At 43.0% G+C, this 19270-nt stretch overlaps 1 protein-coding gene across 1 annotated transcript in view; it reads left to right on the top strand.

Annotated features, from left to right (window-relative positions):
• The first annotated feature begins 324 nt into the window (after window positions 1-324).
• Window positions 325-19270, top strand: part of MRPL13 (mitochondrial ribosomal protein L13) — a 116450-nt gene continuing 97504 nt past the window's right edge. The window contains exons 1-2 of the mRNA XM_078686834.1: window positions 325-474; window positions 15193-15316. Coding sequence (XP_078542960.1) covers window positions 448-474; window positions 15193-15316 — 151 coding nt within the window. The 5' untranslated portion in view covers window positions 325-447. The remainder of the gene's footprint in view (window positions 475-15192; window positions 15317-19270) is intronic.

Raw genomic sequence — 19270 nt, forward strand, 5'->3', positions numbered from 1 at the left:
AAAAAAATAACTATAAAATGTCAGTTGTGCTTATAAACATAAATCACTAAACGCAGGTAATAAACATTTGTTTTGCAGTAAAAGTGTGCAGCTACATCTGCATAAAACATGTATTTATTTAAATTAATTGTATCAAAATAAACGTTCATCCTAGAGGAAAATTGGTAAAGCATGAAACTATTCGGGTACATTTTAAAAAAAAATGACAGCTCAAACATGGCTTCTTCCGTGTTAGAACATCCACAAGCCTTACCTTGCCAGCGCTCCACCGTCGTGTGCTTTTGTGCGTTGACCAAATTGCTCCGTCGGCGAGTGTTATATTATCGCATAATTTCTAGTTCCGGATTAGGTCAGTTTCTTGTTAAAAATCGCATGCTGTTTCCGGCCGGAACAGTTTTTGCGTGACACTCCACTCACATTGAGCCTAAGGAACCAAAGCATGTAAGGATGGCCGGGGTCACTAGAACTGCACAGGTAGGTCTCATACTCGGGCTGTATGCGCTTTTCCAGCACACCTGTCTTTTGTGTCAGTCTCCCATGTCGCCTACCCCCACCTCTATTGTGCCTGTCTCTCACTCATTTTCCCAGTTGATTGATTGCTTCTCCATTTGAAATGAACGACTACTGTAAGTCCCATAAAGTACAGTTTTAATAACATAAAACATAAGCTGACAAAGACCTATGGCACTAAGCCATGCCTACATATTAAGTTTCCACCACGGCACAGGCTCAATTTCTGATTCGTGTGCATGTGTCACCTTTTTATTGAAAGTTTATTAAATTGTTGGCATTTCCCTGTGCCTTCAACTTTCCCCCTCCCCACCGGCCAACTCTGCGCTCCCCTGCCCGTTTATGTATACTACTATTTCAGCAATTCACTGACTTTGGACAATTCCCGCCCCCCCCCCCTCCCCCTTCTGTGCTTCTCTTCTCAGTTTTCCACCCTCCAGCCCACGTGTCTGTCTTAGATTCCCACATAGTTTCAAGTATTGTCCCACTTAGTCTTCAGTTTTGTAAAAAATCCAACTTGTTTGATCACGTTTGTCAAGTTCAGCATCAACGCCATCACTTATCAAGCACCTTCGACCCATAGGCATCTACGTAATATGACGAGGTTGCGGGTATGGTTAATTATTCGAAAACATTACTTAAATTAAACGTGCTCAGTTAAAATGACAGCCTAATAAACCTGCATTGAAATTAATTATACACCGACGGAAAGGATTCAAGGCCTCTTCCTTGAGTCATGAAAAGACTATTATTTCATTCCGTATGTTATTATTTTAGTGTTCTATAAATGCTCAGTCACCGTGATCATTTCTTGGTTAATGTTATCCATGTTATAAATGCGTATGAAAGTAGGTGTTTCTTCTTTGTTGTATCATATTTTCTTTATTAATGTGTATTTAACCTTATTAGTACAGCCCTATTATGTCAGATCTCACCATGACGAGTGTGTTGGTTTCACTACTCAATCATATAAAATGTGCCCTTTTTGGGAGAGGTGCCAGTCTTTTTGCTTACTTTCTCAAAGTCCGACTTCACATTAGTCTGTCTGTTGATTTATATTCAGACCTTTGTTGCTCCTAACTCTGCAGACTGCTCTAGTCTATTTATTATACCTTGACGTTCCTTGGCTGAGCAGATGTTATGCTAGTCTTCTTGCTGAACTATACTTGTGTTCTGGCTGCTTTGGGGAAATACTTCATGTTGATCTTGTATTTCCATCATCTGATTAACTATTGACGTTGAATTTGACTATCTATATTTTGCCTTCTGTAATGATTCTTAAATTTGAAGAAACCATTCTGGTTTTGCCTTTGAAATGTGTCCTGTGAAGGTTTCTTTTATTTGCACAAGGACCATCGTCTTATGAGTCGCTCAGGGCCGTAGCCCTTGGTCTAAACCAGTTCAATTTAATAATTTAGTGTTGACAAGGTAAACGGGTGACTGGATCAAAAGGGATAGGTATTTATTAGTTTTCATTATGAAAAAAAAGTTTACAATGGCACAAGCACACACATTATTATTTTTTAGGTTCAGAAATAAGTTTATTTGGACATTTGTCCTTTAAACATTCTAAAAAACACACTTAACAATTAAAACCTTTAAAAGAGCCCCCCTCTTAGCTGTCCGCCCCGCCAACCCATTACATTTCATCTTTGAAATTTTGTTTGGCAGATTGTAAAAACCGACCAATCCCAACTGCCACATTTAAATGTTGCATCTCAGACAATAACACTGCCACTTTGTTACTAAGAAGAACATCATTTTTAAAAACCAGAGGTCTTAAAAAACGTGATTTGATTTGCGAGATAAAATACGCAGTCCATAAGGATATGTGTTTCAAAGGGGAGGGACAGAGACTACTATTATTGTGCAACCTAGTCCTATGTGGGTGGGATGAGTAAATTGGATTACATCCCACCCTAACCCTTAAGATTTCGTTTCTTAAGCCTAGGTCTGGTAACCGTAATAAATAAGGGAAAACACTATCCTGGCCGAATGTGGCGAACAAGAAACTAATGGATGATTTATTCTTAAAATACAATAGTTTTGATTGATTCTGATGCAATAGCAGCAGACTCTCTCAGTGCTCGTTTGCCTGGAAAAGGAAGCCAAGATGCAACTGTGCCCCTTTTCAAATGGAGGTTCTTAATTGCAATTATTCTGTTTCTGATGGCCTTTGCCCACATCCTCTCACTACTGTGGAACTCTTCCCAACACAATTTGGAGACTTTAACCACCTCATCATCCCCCAACAGTGTGTTAAAGTATCTTAGGGCCCGAGTAGAGGCCACCATATTCCAAGAGACCAGATTGCACTCTCTCCTTATAGCCTGAACCATGGTACCTTGAGGGAGTGGTAGTAGTCTTTTAAGCACTATCCATTTTAGTCTGTCATATTCATAGGTTGGATCATGAATTTGCCTATACAAGCCTAACAGTAGTATCTTCCCTTCATAGGCCTTTAGTAATGGGATATGGGATAGTCCCCCAAAATACCATTGAATCTGGAGAGACAGCTTGCCTGCAATAGTGCTTTCTGCTTAATGACATCCCAAAGCGCAGTACAATTCAAATTTCTCCTAAAAATTAAACCCAGCTATTTATATTGATCCACTTGCTACACCACCTGTGAACCTAAATACCAGGAAAAACTCTGCATGTTTTTTCGGAAAATCATAATCTTGGTCTTTTCCAGATTCATGCGGCGCTTATTCTGCCAAAGCGTTGAATTTCCTCTGCAGACCAAATGGGGTATAAATCAATAATACCAAATCGTCTGCATAAAGCAGACAAGCAATATGCTGGTCCCCACTTTCAGGCGAAAAAGACTTTGATTGGGAAGTAACATTTGGGAGGTCGTCCAATCATAGACCAAAAAGTAAGGGTACTAAAACGCACCCCTGGCGCAGGCCTTTGTCGATAGGGATTCTTTGGGACAACCGACCCAACTTGTCTAACTCGACCTGAGCCCAGTTACCAGAGTGCAAGGACTGAAGAGCCTCAAGAAGGTTTGGTGGTAGGTTCCACACAGCAAGTTTTCCCCACAGAATATCCCTGTCAACAGAATCAAAGGCCGGAAATCCACAAAACAACCGCCCAGTATTTGATTTTCATCCAGAGCCTTTCGAGTAATAGCCCATAGAGCAAAACAGTGGTCTATGCTGGAATGACCCTCCTGAAAGCCCCTTTGTTCTAGTGGGATTTTCTTAGTTTTTACAGACCCTATCTTCGAGTTTGGCTAGGATAATCTTGGAGAATATCTTTAATGAAATATCCAGGAGGCTTGTAAGCCTATAGTGCATCGGTTCTGAACCACTCCCCTTTTTAAAATAGGTTTCACTATGGACCCCTTCCAGGTAAAAGGATAAAGGCCAGTCCCTGCGACCCAGCAGAACAAAGTACAATAAATTGTAGCCAACCAAACAACACCATTTGTTTTAATTTTTTTTTTGTATAGATACTTTTTTTTTGCCAATGCTGCAACATCGGCATAAACCATTGGCAAAGCCAATAAATAGGTTGAAAAGGTGGGACCGTTTGGATTTTCCAATACTTATTTTCTGCCCTCACCCCCAATTCTCAAAGAAATTGGAATTGTGATAGGAAAGCGGTCTGTTTGGCTTATTTAATTGGTCACTGGCATATGGCAATTTAAGCTCTTTTAGGGGGTCCTCTGCAGCAGAAAAATATTTATAGATACTAAAGTTCGAAGAATAATGCTGGGAAGATAACCAGTGCCTAATGCATTTTCTGAAGATATCTGTGATCAGTTTCTGGTCACAAATTTGAAACACCATAAAATTGATCAGAAGGTTAATGTTCCTGCTGCAGTGCATGTAAGTATAGGTCACAGATTTGCATTTCATGTAGCATAGTTGTGTGTTAATGCTTTTCTTGGCGAGATAATTGTGATACCTGAAAAATTGTAAATTACCATCTTAGTTAAATAGCTCAGTTAATTATGCATCCATTTCAAATGCTCCATGAAATCTGCAAGGCATGTGTTTGAAACCTGGCAGTTACATACTCTATCTTTCGTTACTCAGCGGTTGGTTAAAATTGAGTGCTAATAAATAGCCATAGACACTTGCGTGTTTAGAAGTCAGTGTATATTATGTACTATACAAATGATTAACATTAGTTTACACAGCCACATATAAGACCAACCTGGTATATGATGTGACCAGCAAAGTCCATGACATAGACATCAAAATCACGCCATCATACCCTCCACTGCAAAGAGCAGGTCTGACATCACAAATGCTGGAAGAGGTTGGAACCCGAGGTTACATATGCACATTTGATAGCTGCAGTTTAGTGTTTCGAAAGCATGCAGGCACATTCCTCTGTTGTAACACTTGTACTGACACCAGTGTATACCAGGAATGGAACTTTCACTCCACGTACTTCAATGTCAGGCACCAGTTCAGTAAGATGTCTTCAGTAGTGCCCTGCTTTTTCTGGAGAACACTGTCCACAATGATGCCTCGGCCGTTCAATCAGTGATGAACGACTAAAGGAGCGTCTTCAGATGTTTATTCCGCTGGTCCTGTGTCTGGACCAGGTTGCGTGTTTGGCATCTGATTTGCATTGCTGTGACTATTGACACAATTACTGTGAACAGCTTGACTGCCTGAAACTGTGACACTTGCACACTTTCTGGAAAGGCCACATCTTGCCAGAGGCAGCAGGGCATGCTTGGGTATACAATGTTGCAGCCTGAGATCAAAATAGAGGCCCTAAATAAAACAAAAAACAAAAAGTTATTTAAAATAGATGGAGAGTACTGTGAGAAGTATCTGTTTCTGTTCTGGCAGCTGGTGAAACGAGTCCGGATTGGAGGAGGAAACAGAACAAGTCGGGCAGCCTCATTTTGAAGAGTTTTCTTGAGTCGAGGCCAATGGTTCTTGGTCAATTTCAGATGCATTGCATTACTGTGATCAATGCAGAAGGCAGCAGTGGCGTGCTGAACCATCTTAACACAATTAAGTGGAAGAAGACCGTGGAGGGTGCTGAAGTAGGCGCAGGCAGTTATTGATTTGCGGTAGGGGTGGCAGGGGCTCGGGCTAAGCAAAGAGTTGAACATACTATTTGAGTTCCAAATCTTAACAGAAGGCGCATGTGAGAGCCAAGAGAAGCAGGCTACCAAATATCCGAGAAGATTAAGGGTACGCAAACTCGGTTAAAAGTATCAATTTTTGAGAGCTGAGCTTAAGAATATTAGTGAGCATCCATGTCATGCTGGAGGACATGCAGTTATGACATGCATGAAATGCACTCTCCATCCATTCAAAGTAAAAGCTGCATGTTTTACTTGTAGAAATCAAACTACATGAACAGATGAGCTAAGCTAGGGGCGCAATACGAATTTTAAAAATAGTAGGGCTAAGAGAAGAGCCCTGTGGCACCACACACTTAAACAGATGCAACTCTGATCTGCAGCATGGTAAGGGATCCCTTCTGCCTCCCATCAGTTAGAAAGGATAAAGCCCAAACCAACACTTTGTCTCTGCAAAGCATAAGTAACCAGGAAATCTAGATGTCTGTCAAATGTATCCAAGAGGTCCAAAGAGTAAGGCCTGCAGTACCACTGCCACCTGAAGTACCTCTTAGATCACCGGGTGTTCTCATCAAGGTGGATTCCATACAATACCTGAATGTTTAAGTTTAAGTTTAAAGTTTATTGCACAGTTAATTAAAACCAATGCGATACAATAACACAATAAGAGAAGTTAAAATGTAGCATTAAAAAAAACATATGTTTAAGACCAATGCTATACAATGACGAGATAAAAATAAACGATTCAACATAAAAGAGAAATTTTGTTTGCAGGCCGCCTACATTGGGCCGTACTATACTTCCCATCCTCTTTGTAGGCCTGCTAGTCCATTCATGTTTTGCATAAAATTTTGCGTCATAGATGATTTCCACAATATGAGCTAAAACAGATGTCCTAATTTATTGATTTTTCATGGGTCAATTTTTGGTAGTTTTGTTTCCACGGCTTTTAGAAATTTCACAAAGCTACAGCTCAGCTGAGGGTCCTGTGCTGAGAAGCAGGTTAGCACTGCGCTCCTTCGTGTACGTGCCCCGTATAGAATAAAATGGCGTTTCAGCAGGAGCTTCCTTTCTTCTTGCATTTCATTACACGAGCATAGCAGGTGCAGCATGTCTTCTGCCCCGGTGCCGCATAGCCGACATAGTGTTCCTGCTTTCGATCTCAGCCAGTGAGGAAGGTGCTGAATGCATGGTAGCAGGCCCAGTCTGTATCTTAAGAAGGTCAATTTGGGTTTTTTTGCGTAACCCTGACCGAAATAAGGCTGGGAGGCTTGTGTCGGATATGTATTTAATACCATCCAAGCGTGAGATCTTTTTGATTGGATGGCTTTATCCTGGACCCGCGACTGTAGCTTAATCTATTTCTTTACCAGCTTGTTAAGTGTTTTATGATCTGCAGCGGACGCCCAGAGCTCTGCCAGCCCGGTATTCTCTAAGCTTTTTGCCAGGTATTTTGCTGCTGGTGAGTTTTGGGACTGCTCTAGCTCTTTCCATAAATATTCATTCAGGGTTCCTTCGGTCGTTTTTCTCACTTTGTCCCAAGTGCAGATATATGCTCCCCGTCGTGCCAAAAGCTGTAGCCGAATTCCAAATTCCAGTCTGATCTCTGCTGGGGAGGATCGCTTTGGGAGGCTGAAAATAATTCTATATGCCGACACGATTGTGCTGTCAAGTGTTATGGCATCTCTGCCTCGGTGAGCCTCGCTCCCATAAGTTAGTGTTGGTAACAGTTTGGCGCGTATGACATGTAGTGAAAGTGTTAGAGAAGGGCCGGAGAGGTTATTGTTTAGTGTTTTTAGAGCGATTGCCAGAGCAAGGCCTTTGCCTCTTATGCTAGCCCTTTGTGCGCTGAATTGGCCACCACTGTCTATCTTCACACCTAGGTATTTGTACGACAAGGTGTCTTTGATGCGGGTGTTGTTCCAGAACCACGAGAAAGCTTTCTTTTTTTTTTCTTACTGATTGTCATTGTTTGCGTTTTCTCGAGGTTCACTGTTAAGTCATTTGACTCGGAATATCTCTGGGTCGTATTTAAGAGGTTTTGGAGCCCTACTCTTGTATGGCTTATTAGCACCAAGTCGTCTGCATATAAGAGGCATGGTAGATTGAGGCCTCCTAATTTTGGCGAGTGTGAATTGCAGTTGTTTAGTAGGGGCGCCAGGTCCCCCAGGTACAGGTTGAACAGTGTGGGGGCCAGTACGCAGCCTTGCTTAAGGCCGTTGTTGGTTTGTATCCGCCTTGACAGCATTGAGCCGTCCCCCACCTTGATCTGAATCCAGGTGTCAGTGTGTAGGTTGATTAACAGCTCCAACAAAACTTTTGGGATGCCCCAGCCATTTAGTTTTGTCCGTAGTAGATTGCGGTTGATGTTGTCGAATGCCGCTTTGTAATCAATGTAGCAGAGGTGTAGGGGCAGTTTTTTCGTCTCTGCCTTGTCTATAAGCATACCCATTGTCAATATGTTTGTTGTTGTTCCCACTGCTTTAACAAAGCCTGTTTGATTAACAGAGGAACCGACTTCTCTTTGTCATTGGGGTCCAGCTGTACTGCTCTCATTAAGTTAGAGATTGAGTTTTTTATTTCTTTAATTTTTCCTCTATGTGCTCGGGAAAGGTTACCCAGCTTGATCATCCTTGTGCGCGCTTTGGGCTTTGTCGCATGTTGCCCCAGGGTGGTAGTAAACTGCACCCATTTCGCTACTTCGTTGAGGCCTGTACGCTCCATGTAATGTTGTTTTGCCAGTCCTATCAAGATTTCACCTGTTGCAGCCGAATACTTAATTTTCCTAAAGTTTACGGTATAGATGGACTCTTTAGGAGCGGTCGAACGCTCGTAAGTTGGTCTAGCAATGTCCATGGTGATTTCCTGAGGGCAGTGATCGCTATCTATTTGGTTCCCTATCCGATAGGATATTATGTGTGGAAAAAGCGGTAGTGACATGAAGGTGTAATCTAGTATGCTGTTAGCTTTTCTTGAGTGAAAAGTTGAGGCTGGCGGGTTATCCCCTGCAAACATGCCGTTTAGTGCCCTGATATTGAAGTTTTCTAATGCCTCGAGTACCTTTTTTCCCAATTTTGATTGTTTGGCTGTTTGTGGCTTTCCTTGTAGTGGTAGGGCCCAAGATGTGTTTTGTGCTGAATGAAAACCAGCTTGTACGGCATCGGGGAAGTTACAGGCTTTAGCGGGTCATACAAGTTGGGTGTTTGGAGAATATTTCAACATTTTGAGCAATAAAGAAAGAAGGGAGGTAGACCAATAGTTGGAATGGATGGTGGGATTGGCAGTAGGCTTTTTGTAGCAGACAGCACAATGCACTGCTTGAAACAGAGCAAATTCTGAGACGTCGGGACATGCGTGCAGTGTAATTGCACTCCTGCCAGGACCTTATTACAAACAGGTTGAAATGGGCAGGATCTATTTGGAAAGCTGTTCCAAAGCATTTTAGAATTTTACTAAAATGGGTACCATATTTATTATTTAAAACATACATCAATCCCTGGGAGTGATGGTGACATTGAGTTGCCTCTGGCTGAAAGGAAAGTTGAGGTCCCATGTGCAGTTCTAGAAAAATCATCTCATCCCCTCGCTATGGCGAGTCAGATACTATCTGCTATTTTTAGCTCCTACTCAACCATTCTGGTGAGTGAACTTTCAGGTGTTCTGTTTGTTCAGAAAGTAATGAGCAATATAGGCGCCTTAATATCTTGTTTTTATCAAAATACATTTGCTGTCTGTTGAAGTACAGAGGTCAAATGTCAGTTTGCCTTTTTACTAACTGATGCTTATCTTGTCCTGGAAAAAAATGTTTACTTTTCTTTCTCTTTATTTCAGTTTGAGGGTTTTTGTCAAGTGAACTGCCCGACAATTATTGTGAAACAAAAGGCAGTAAGATGTCAGTTTATTTTCTAACACAATTTTTGAGCCGCTTATAAATGAATAGTACACGTATTAAAAAAAATATCAGAAATTATCTAACACATTTTTGTTGTAATTCAGAAGTGTGATGCAAACAAAGATTTAAATAGGGGCAAAACAAATCAGATTGCAAATGACCAATATTTGCAGAAACTAGATTTCCAAACATTGTGCACTGTATAGTTTTATCAGTAAAACCACATGTGTTGTACAGTGAAGGTATTATATGGTATGGCAGGGGTGCCTTACCTTGTAATACTAGCAAAATACACAAAGATGGACGCCGTGTACTCTTTTGTACACCTTCTCTCAGTCCTGGTGGAGTGGCAAAGAGCAGACAGGCTACTTAGAGGAACAGGTTTTTAGGTCTCGTGCCTAGCATTGCAGTGCGCAGCACTGCTCGCGCAGCGAGAGACCTCATGTAGGGGTTTTTAAAACAGACCTAGGAATCGCACACACTCGTGCGTGTGCTTGTCCTTTTGGGCCACGCTGTTGGCCTTTGCGTGCGTCTTTTTATCAAAGAAAGCACGCAATTGGCCAAAGGCGGGCGCATTTCTCCGCCCATGGCCTATTGGTGTCTGTTACGCGCACCGCTGCCATGTGGTTTCAATTATCGTGCCCAGACACGGGCGCAATAATTGAAACCACATGTTTCGCTGTGGCACACGCGCGCGCTCCAATCGTTTCTTAGGGTATGTCCATCATTGTCAATTGCGTGCATAGTAATTTGATAGTTATGGATTCCAGGTTCAATGATTTTGGTTACGTAGAAGAGGTGTTTCAGCAGCACAAAATACTGAACATGTCTAGTTAGTATTTCACATCACCAACATGGACGATAAGTGACATGACTCAAGGGAAATCCGACGGCAATTTTAAAGCTAAAGCTGGTTTTTATATATTTTTAGACACCAAAATGAAGTAGATACATGCAGGATGACCTGAGTTAACAATTTTCAAGCATTAAATAAATCAATACTTTGCAGTGTAAAAACATTAACTTTGTGTTCAATGGGAAAAACACATATATGCGCTTGGTTACTTAGAGAGTGAGTTCATTTACCTGGCTCAGGCGAGCAGGGTTGCGGCAGTGCACTTCAGATGGAGCTGTCAATTTGGCTTGCGGTCTTTAAATGGCTTCATTAGCAGAAAGGTATTTGCGGGTGAGTTGAGCAAAACCTTTTGAAACTTAAGCAAGGAGCTGGCCTTTGCCCAGCAGTCTCCAGGCAGATCAAATCTACCTGGCTTGGAGGACTCTGTGCAAAGCTGCTTCTGGCTATCCATGGTGCTGAATAGGATCCACAGCAACTGGTGCTGGCAGGTGTTCCTAGAGAAGATGAAAACAAATGCTGGATCTTTACAATGGAGCCACAGGAGTGGGTGGCCTTTCGTTCATGCAGCATTAATCCCTTCTCTTGAAGTGTTGAATAAAGCATGTAGTAGTCAGCCTGACCACCAACAAGCCTTGATACCTGCAAGCACTGCGGTTGAGGAAATCTTCTTCCTGAGCACCAGGGGAACGCCTTGGAAAGCTGAGCCTCGCTGAGCGTCTGGATTCCAGTTCCCAGAAACCACCTGCCCAGTGACTTTTGAGCAGCCACACCATAGCTTGGTGGACAGTACTTCAAGGTTGTGCCTGCCGACGTTCCTTTAGCCCAAGGGAGTTCTTTTGAAGTCTGGAGTTTGCAGAAGGGTTCACCTTTCTTTTGGAACCGACCTCTTGCCTTGGTTGAGTCGAAATCTAGCGGGTGCAGGGTGGCTCCCACTGGTGCATAGTTTAGCACCTCTCTTCCAGGAGTCCTGCCTTGTCGTGGAAACGGGTCTCTTCTTGGTATCACTTCAAATCTCAGGTTCTGGTGTCTGGGGTGTCCTTTAAATCCTGGATTGAGGGGATGTTAGTGGGTGTGGGGACTAGTAGCCGATGGGCATCTTATTCTGTGACTTATCCGCCCTGAAACTGACCGCATCCGGTGGGTGTATGTCACTAACACTGGTCAGAAGAAATCATTATCATCACGATTTGGGTGTCGTCTGCATAAGATGTAGGGGAAAATCCAAAAGATCTAATCAAGGAGGCTAATTTTGAAAGATAGACATTGAAAAGTAGAGTGCTTACCTTTACCTTCCCACTGGAGATTGTAGCTAGGACTTATGCCTCCGCCCCTTCACCCCAGGTTAGGACATTGTAAGCTAGTTTCAGGCGGCATTTACATGCTTCCCTCTAAGCCCCGGTAGGCCTCCATTCCTTCCATACTTTTCAATTTCTAGGTGCAACTTCTCCTCTCATAGACCCCCTTTTCCGCCATCATGCACTAGTCCATGTCCTGTTCTCATTCCATGATGGACAGCAGCATTCCCACCCTCCCAATTGCATAGCAATGTTTTGCTTCACCATTGCCAGACCCAGCAACAACTACAGTTTCAAGTATTTTGGGGTTGTCTCTTCTTCCCATATCTTAAACACAAATGATTTGTCAGTTAGTTGTATAGGTAGTCCTGTCACTTGCGCGAATGTATTTTTTTTTTCTGTTTGATTTTTTTTCTCTCTAGCACCCTCCAGTATCTCTGTCTCTTTGGGCAATTCCAGAGAATGTGAAAAGAGTCCTCCTGGCCACTGTCCCTTACACACGTTCGTGAAGAGCTTTTCCCCATATCCTATAGGTTTGATCTCGGATAGTATGACTTGTATAGTACACTGAATTGCACCATACAGAATCCCTTTTTATGTTGATGATTTCATGTGGGTCTCTCAGTGCCTCCTCCCATTACTCCTCCTCGAATACCCCCAGCTCTTTTTCCCAGTCTGCTTTGAGCTTTTTGAGGGCATGTGGGGAGTTAAGAATGTTTTTATGAACTAGAGACACTGCTCACTTAGGGGGTCTCGCAATAGCCTGTCTTCCTTCGGGGGGGAGGCAGACTCCGCGAGCTGCATATACTGTAGGATAAGTGAGTGTAGAGTGTGTCTAAACTATAGGTATCTTTACTGTTTTGTGGCAGCTAGTTGGTAGTCACTACTGAGGGTCTCATAGGAGATCGTCTCTCTGCACGTCCACAAGTCTCATAGCTTTGAAATTGCTATTGTGCCCCATTTTGTTAAGCCCTCAATGTTTCCCACTGCCTTCAGGACATCATTGTCCCAGAGTGGGGTTTGTTCCATGAGGTGACTTTCCATTTCAGATGTGTTGTTGCTTCTCTTCACACAGAAACCACTATGTCAGTGTGGGATAGCAGCATCCCCGGGGGCTGGATCCTGTAAAGTACTGCAGGGTACCCCCTGGTGCCCATCGCATGACTGTCTGTCCTAATTGCTGGTTCTTCTTGGACTGTGAATACCCAGTTGTTGACTGATCTAGGTGTGTTGCCCAGTAATTCTTTTTATGTCAGACAGTGGTATCCCTCTGTTCATACATCCCCTTGTTAACTTGTGGAATGTTATGCGTGGATGGCCTCAAAAGCACCCTCAGTTCAGCATCCAGGAAGAGATGGTATTTGCAGCGGTTTCACCACGGTGCTGGTCAGTCCTAGGCAGTGGTCAATGTGGGCGGGATTGGCAGAGCACGGTGTGCCCCTACTTCTTTAATTCACTAGATTCCATTCCCCTACCTTTTTTATTTCAAATGAGTTACAGGACGGCAGAAATATCCAAGACCTACAGATAAGGCTCGACTGGCGGGGCGGGCAAGGAAGGAAAAGGACTTTGTCTTTTCCTTCTTGCCTAGAGAAGACAAGGACCGTGTCCACTTCTGCTTTGACGCTGGCAGCTGTCCCCTCTCTCTTTCTTCCTCTTATTCCTTCTCTTTCTGTCTCGCTCCTCACTTACTGACAACCGTGACTTCAAGAAACGGTTCTCACCCTCTCTTTCTTCCTTTCGTTTATTTGTTCCCCTGGGAAATGGATCCAAACAAGAAAAACACTTTTGCTGGAAATGTCGTCTTTTTCTGACATTATCTTTACCAAAGTGCAGCCTCCAGAATAAAAGGATCATAATATGGAAATGGAAAAAAACAAGACACAGTGGTCACAAAGTGGCCAAATTGATTTTATTCACAGCCAAACACTTTACCGCCACTTTACAGAGTTTGCCAGTGAAGCGCTACTTTTTGTTTTCTTGTCTTTCTTTGAACAACATTGTTTTTCCCCGGTTGGGGAAGTGCACCGTTCCTGGAGGTACTGCAATGCCTGGTTGATGGGTGGATTGGAAAACAAAATGTGTACCATGGCTCTGTGTTGACTAATGTGGTCTTTTTAAGGCATACTGCTTACATTTTGTAAGGATATAAGCAATAGACATTGAATTGTGTCCCTTCCGGGCCCTGTAGTCATGTACTTGATTTTTCAGGCATAAGCACTCACTTATTTCTGAATGTTGAGTGTAAAAGCATTAAGGTAACCATGTTGTTCCTGCTTACATTTCCTATGCTATACTTAATCTTGCATTCCCTATGAGTGTTTGCTTTTTCCAGGATGTAGTTACTTTTTTTCCAGGCAGCGTATTACTCTTGTCTAGAGTGTAATTTGAATTGAGTCGCATCCAAGTGTTTATAGCGAGCACAATTGGGTTGTAGCCGAAGGCAGTGCGAGTTTCTCTAAGTCGGGTAGTATGGTGTTTAGTGGGGGAGAGGATGTGGCACTGTGGTCAGAGCTGACGAAATTGAAACTGGGGAACTTAATTCAGCCTTCATGAACAGTCTGAGTTTGTGTTTCTCAAGACCATTTATCACTATTAAACTGTACTGCCTACTAGTATGGTTGTCATGTGACTCCTAAACCTTATAGTCCTTGGTCTTCCGCAACATTTCCTATACAGTGTTTATACACGTATAATTTATTTCTCTGTGTAATGTGCTTCACCTGTGCTTCAGTAAGCAACCTTGAACCTTACAAAAAAGTGCTTTGACCCAAATGTATCCACATGTCTCACTCTCACTTTTATGATGTTATAATTTCAACATAGTTATTAATTCTATTGTTTGGGTGAAGACGATGGCAGTAACCAAACTTTATGTTTGATTGTAATGTGCTGTTTATGCATAGTTCACGTTTTCTTCTTCCTGTGTACATAGAAAATGTCAATGGAAACTGTTAAAACAAAACAAAATCAGCACTGGTGCTCTTACCACAACAGGCTTTCCATATTTCCAGTTAAAAAGTTAAATGGAAAAACAAATTACAGACGTCTCAGATGACGTTACCCCCTTGGTAAAATGCATATGCATGCCCCTTACTCAATCATGCAGCAACCACCCGAAAGACGAATACTGTTTAAATTCTAGTCTAGAATGTGATATTTCCAAGTTTAATTCTTTTTTTTTTTTTTTTTTTTGGCTCTTCCCTAACTGTTTGTCTTTAAACATTTGGCCAATTTTTCGCCATCATTGCTTTGAAATGTGTGTGTGTCTGGTTCTTTCTCCTACTAGAATGGTGTGAGGTTCCTGGCACTAATACCATTGGCTGTGCCCACCCCTACTGAGCGTGCTCTATTGAAGTACAAACCATTTGTAAATCGAGCCCAAATCGATTGCATAATAGTAACAAAACAAGTTTGCAAAACTATGGGCACGCCAATCTGCAATGGAAACCTCAAACTCTTTGGAAAGAGTTCAAAGACTGCCTAAAGCACTCCAATGTATTATAGCCAAGCGGGCCCTACACAAATGGAAAATAACAGCATTTACAATAACCATTATTCATGTGTTTTGTTGTTTTAGCAATGGGCCACATTTTCCAAGGTGTGGTATCTCATAGATGCGAAGATGCAGCCTCCAGGGAAAATAGCAACAATGTGTGCGATCCGCCTGCAAGGAAAGCATAAGCCAATTTACCATGCGCTCAGTAAGTAACAGCACCTTGTTTTTTGTAACCATCTAGTTTGTGGCTGTAAGCAAATTTACATCAAAGTTTTACTACTGAGACCTTTTACAGCTGGAATTCATTAACACACTGTTGTCCTTTTGTGCTATTCCTCAAACTTAATACCAGCATTTTTTACTGAATAGGGGTTGTAAGTGTTTTTCTGGAATAGCAAAGTAGTTTACTACATGCATCATTTGGCCTGACTCCTGTAGATCGTTTTGCTTGCAAATGCAGAATGGAGGGGAAGTGCATTTCTTAACTGCAGGAAGGCAGATAACAGAACAGCAATCGGGCTATACAAAACCGAAACCAAGGCCGCACAAGCGCTCTTCTACGAAACAAAAATTAATACAGCCGCCAACTCACCAAAGGAAATCTTTCAGAAAGCTAAATCGCTGATCACCTCCCCCCCATCCCCCCCCACCCCCCCCCCGCCCAAGAAGCAGTACCATCAGAAGGAGCATTTGCACGCTGCAATAACTCAGCAACCTTCTTCTACCAGAAGATTCGAACTATCTATGCTTCGTTTGCCCTCGATAATTCCGAGCTAGACGCAGCTGCAATAGCTAGTCCTAGTATGCCGGCCACCTGCATGCTGGAACAATTTACCCCCTTAGATAGTGTTTCTTTGGGCAAAATAATCCCCAAAGTCACTTCAGGCTCCCCTATGGACCCAGCACCACCACAGTATCTCATGTCAGTCATTGACTCGATTCGTCCAGCTATCCTTGATGTCCTCAACACCTCGATTGCCTCGGGCGTAGTCCCTACATCATGGAAATGTGCAATGGTCAGGGCCCTCTTAAAGAAACCCAATTTGGATCATTGCAATTTATCCAACTATCGCCCTATCTCCCTTTTACCCTGGATGAGCAAATTGGCTGAGAAGCACATTAATAACATCTTAGTTGAGTATTTAGAGTCTAATAACCTGCTGTTTCCGTCCCCAACATGGGACTGAGACAGCCTTGCTGGCAGTGACAGAGGAAACAAGGAGTTTGCTGGACCGGGGAGGGAAGGCAGCCATTATTCTGTCAGATCTCAGCGCTGCGTTCGACCCGGTTAACCATGCCATTTTAGTACATCGACTTAGTGGCATTGGAGTGTCGGGCGCAGCGCTGACATGGCTTATCTCCTTCCTTAACGAGCGCTTCTTTCAGGTCTTTGAGGGAGAGGCTGTTTCCACCAAGCAGCCACTCAGTTGTGGGGTTACTCAGGGCTCTACCCTGAGCCCCACACTTTTCAATATTTATATGAGGCCTCTGGCGGAGTTGGTCCATCCATTTGGCATCAGAATTGTCACCTATGCAGACGACACCCAGCTTGTGGTTTCATTAAACCAGGCTGAGGAGTCGTCTAGCACTCTGGGTCCCTGTCTAGAGGCAGTAGCCAGATGGATGGAGCTCTCCTGCCTCAGACTAAATGGAGAAAAAACAGAAATCATGTTGGTAGGCAATCCATCGCCCAACATTCTCGCCCCCCTATGGCCAACTTGTCTGGGACCCCTCCCCTCCCCTCCCCAAGACACAGATAAAGAGCCTGGGAATTTGATTGGACAGTTCCCTTGATTTTACTTTTCAGGCCACCAGAACCTCATCCACCTGTTATGGTCTGATGAGAATGCTACGGAAGATTCTCCCTTTACTTCCGTTTCAGGCGAGGAGAATCATGGTTCAGGCCTTGATACTATCTCGCCTGGACTATGGTAATGCTCTCTATCTGGGAGCCACCCGGGCTGCAATTCAAGAGCTTCAGGTTACCCAGAACTGTGCAGCCCGATTGCTTTAAGAAATACCACGCTGGCGGTCCGCCAAACCTGCTCTGAAGAAACTGCATTGGCTCCCTATTGCAGCCAGGATACAGTTTAAAGCCATGTGCTTGACCCAGAAAGCTATATGGAGGACTGGCCCAGTTATAATGCACCCTCTAGTTACTCCCTATCTCCCCCACAGAGCCTTGCGTTCCAGCTCATTACACTTGGCCGCCTCCAATAAGATAAACAAGGCCCGTTGGGGTGGCCGCCTGTTCTCTTTCAATGCCGTAAAAATCTGGAATTCCCTTCCCCTCACCCTCAGAAAGAATAGTAATCTGTTGGCATTTAGAACGCTTTTAAAAACTCATCTGTTTGGAACCATCTGCTAGCACTTGCTCTGTTGGTTCTCTGATTCTAGCTACCAGCGCTGCGAGGCCTCAGGGTAGTTTATGCGCTATATAAATATAATTTTCATTTCATTAACATGAATAGATGTTTGTTGCACAAACGTGAGGTTATGTTTCTGATAATCCAGGGCTTTTGCCTGGTTATATGCTTCATAACTAGACTTTTAATTAATTGTTTTTTAATGATCCAACAGTGTTTGGTTTTCTTCACAATAAGGCCCCCTTTCTTCACAGCATTAAGCCTTAATCAGCAGTAATACTTCAGCTGGAAAAAACAGATCGGGCAGTGTCTGCTATGTATGAGGTTGTGGTATTATCCCTGTGTCACTCGTCCTTATCAATAATTTTGAGTTGATCAAGTGGGATTCACGCCAAATTTGGATTCTCTGGGACACGTCCAAGGCTTTCACGTGTTGGACACAAGGGGAAAAGGGCAGCGCTACACATTATCGATTGTTGAGATGAGTGATGGGGTACCAATCTTAATAATGTCGTGGGTTGGCAGTCTCACCAGAGCAGGTGGCATCAGATGAGAAGTGGAAAAGATAGTGCAGTGATTGTTTACCAGCAGTTGGCCAAGGTAAGTGATCCTCGTGGTGCATGCAAAGTAGCATCCTTTTTGTTACTCCTCTATGTTGGTGTACACGGAAGTTCATGGAGCAGGTAGTCCGCAGGTCCTTTGCATGCTCTACCTCATTGTCCTTTTATCGCTCCCAAGCAGTCTGAGCGGAAAGATCGGATCAGGATGACAAGGAAGCCAATGTTGCTCCTTTATACCAAAGCGGAAAGTACATCAGTAGTGATATTTTGCTGGAAATCCTGACTATAATAATATAATATGCCAGAAATTAGGATTTCTAGTTGAAGAATTCCCCAGCACATCTTCTGAACCTGTAATAAGGCAGTTCCAACATGCTCCATCACTAGGTTTTCCTTTGCATCAGCATCCATTAGATGCGATACTAAATGAATGCAAAAATCCAGAGAAGACCAGCGTCAACAGATGTATGTCTAAACGATATCCTTTCGAGAATATGGGCAAGTCCGTTCCTGAATCTGTTTCTATGGCTGCTCCTCTATCGTGGAAGAGAGCGTCTTTGAAGACCAAATTACTCTGCCCTGAAAAAGAATATGCTGGTGCACATCTGAGCATGGGAGCAGGGGTTTACCATTCTTGTATTAGTCAATCTTTGACTTCAGAGACTTCTCCAAGATTATTCAAGAGGGTTTGAAATGTTTACATTTGCTGGAACTGTGGAGATACAACTTAAGTTCCTGTCCGACATATCTTGTGATGACTTTTGTGCGTTAGCGGAAGGTGCTAATATAGCTTCAAGAAGGAACTTATATCTGCGGGATTGGCATGCACACTCTGCACAGAAATCAGCAGCTCTTTGTATGCTATTTGAAGGAGTTCAACTCTTCGAGGCAGAATGGGAAGAGTAGCTCCATTGTTTTTGTATAGGAAAAAAAGCATCTTTTTTTTGCCAGTTTTCAGGTTCTACAATTTTTTTTTTCTTGCAAAGTTCTAGCAAGTCTTCACTAGGACAGCCTTTATGAAGACCTTTGTAGCAGCAATCTGATAATTCAAGGAGACAATGGAGTAAAAAATGAAGTCAGTTTGAGCAGATGGACAAACCAGGCCGTCATCGCCAGCAAAATCACAACACTCCTAACTATGCTCGAAGCAGCTTAGAGTGGCTAAATGATGGGCCGATACGGCATTTCAAGTCTGCTTGAGAGAAATCCACTTAAGATATGTGCTAAAGATCA

The sequence above is a fragment of the Lissotriton helveticus genome, chromosome 4_1 (assembly GCF_964261635.1).
Source record: "Lissotriton helveticus chromosome 4_1, aLisHel1.1, whole genome shotgun sequence".
Classification (NCBI taxonomy): domain Eukaryota; kingdom Metazoa; phylum Chordata; class Amphibia; order Caudata; family Salamandridae; genus Lissotriton; species Lissotriton helveticus.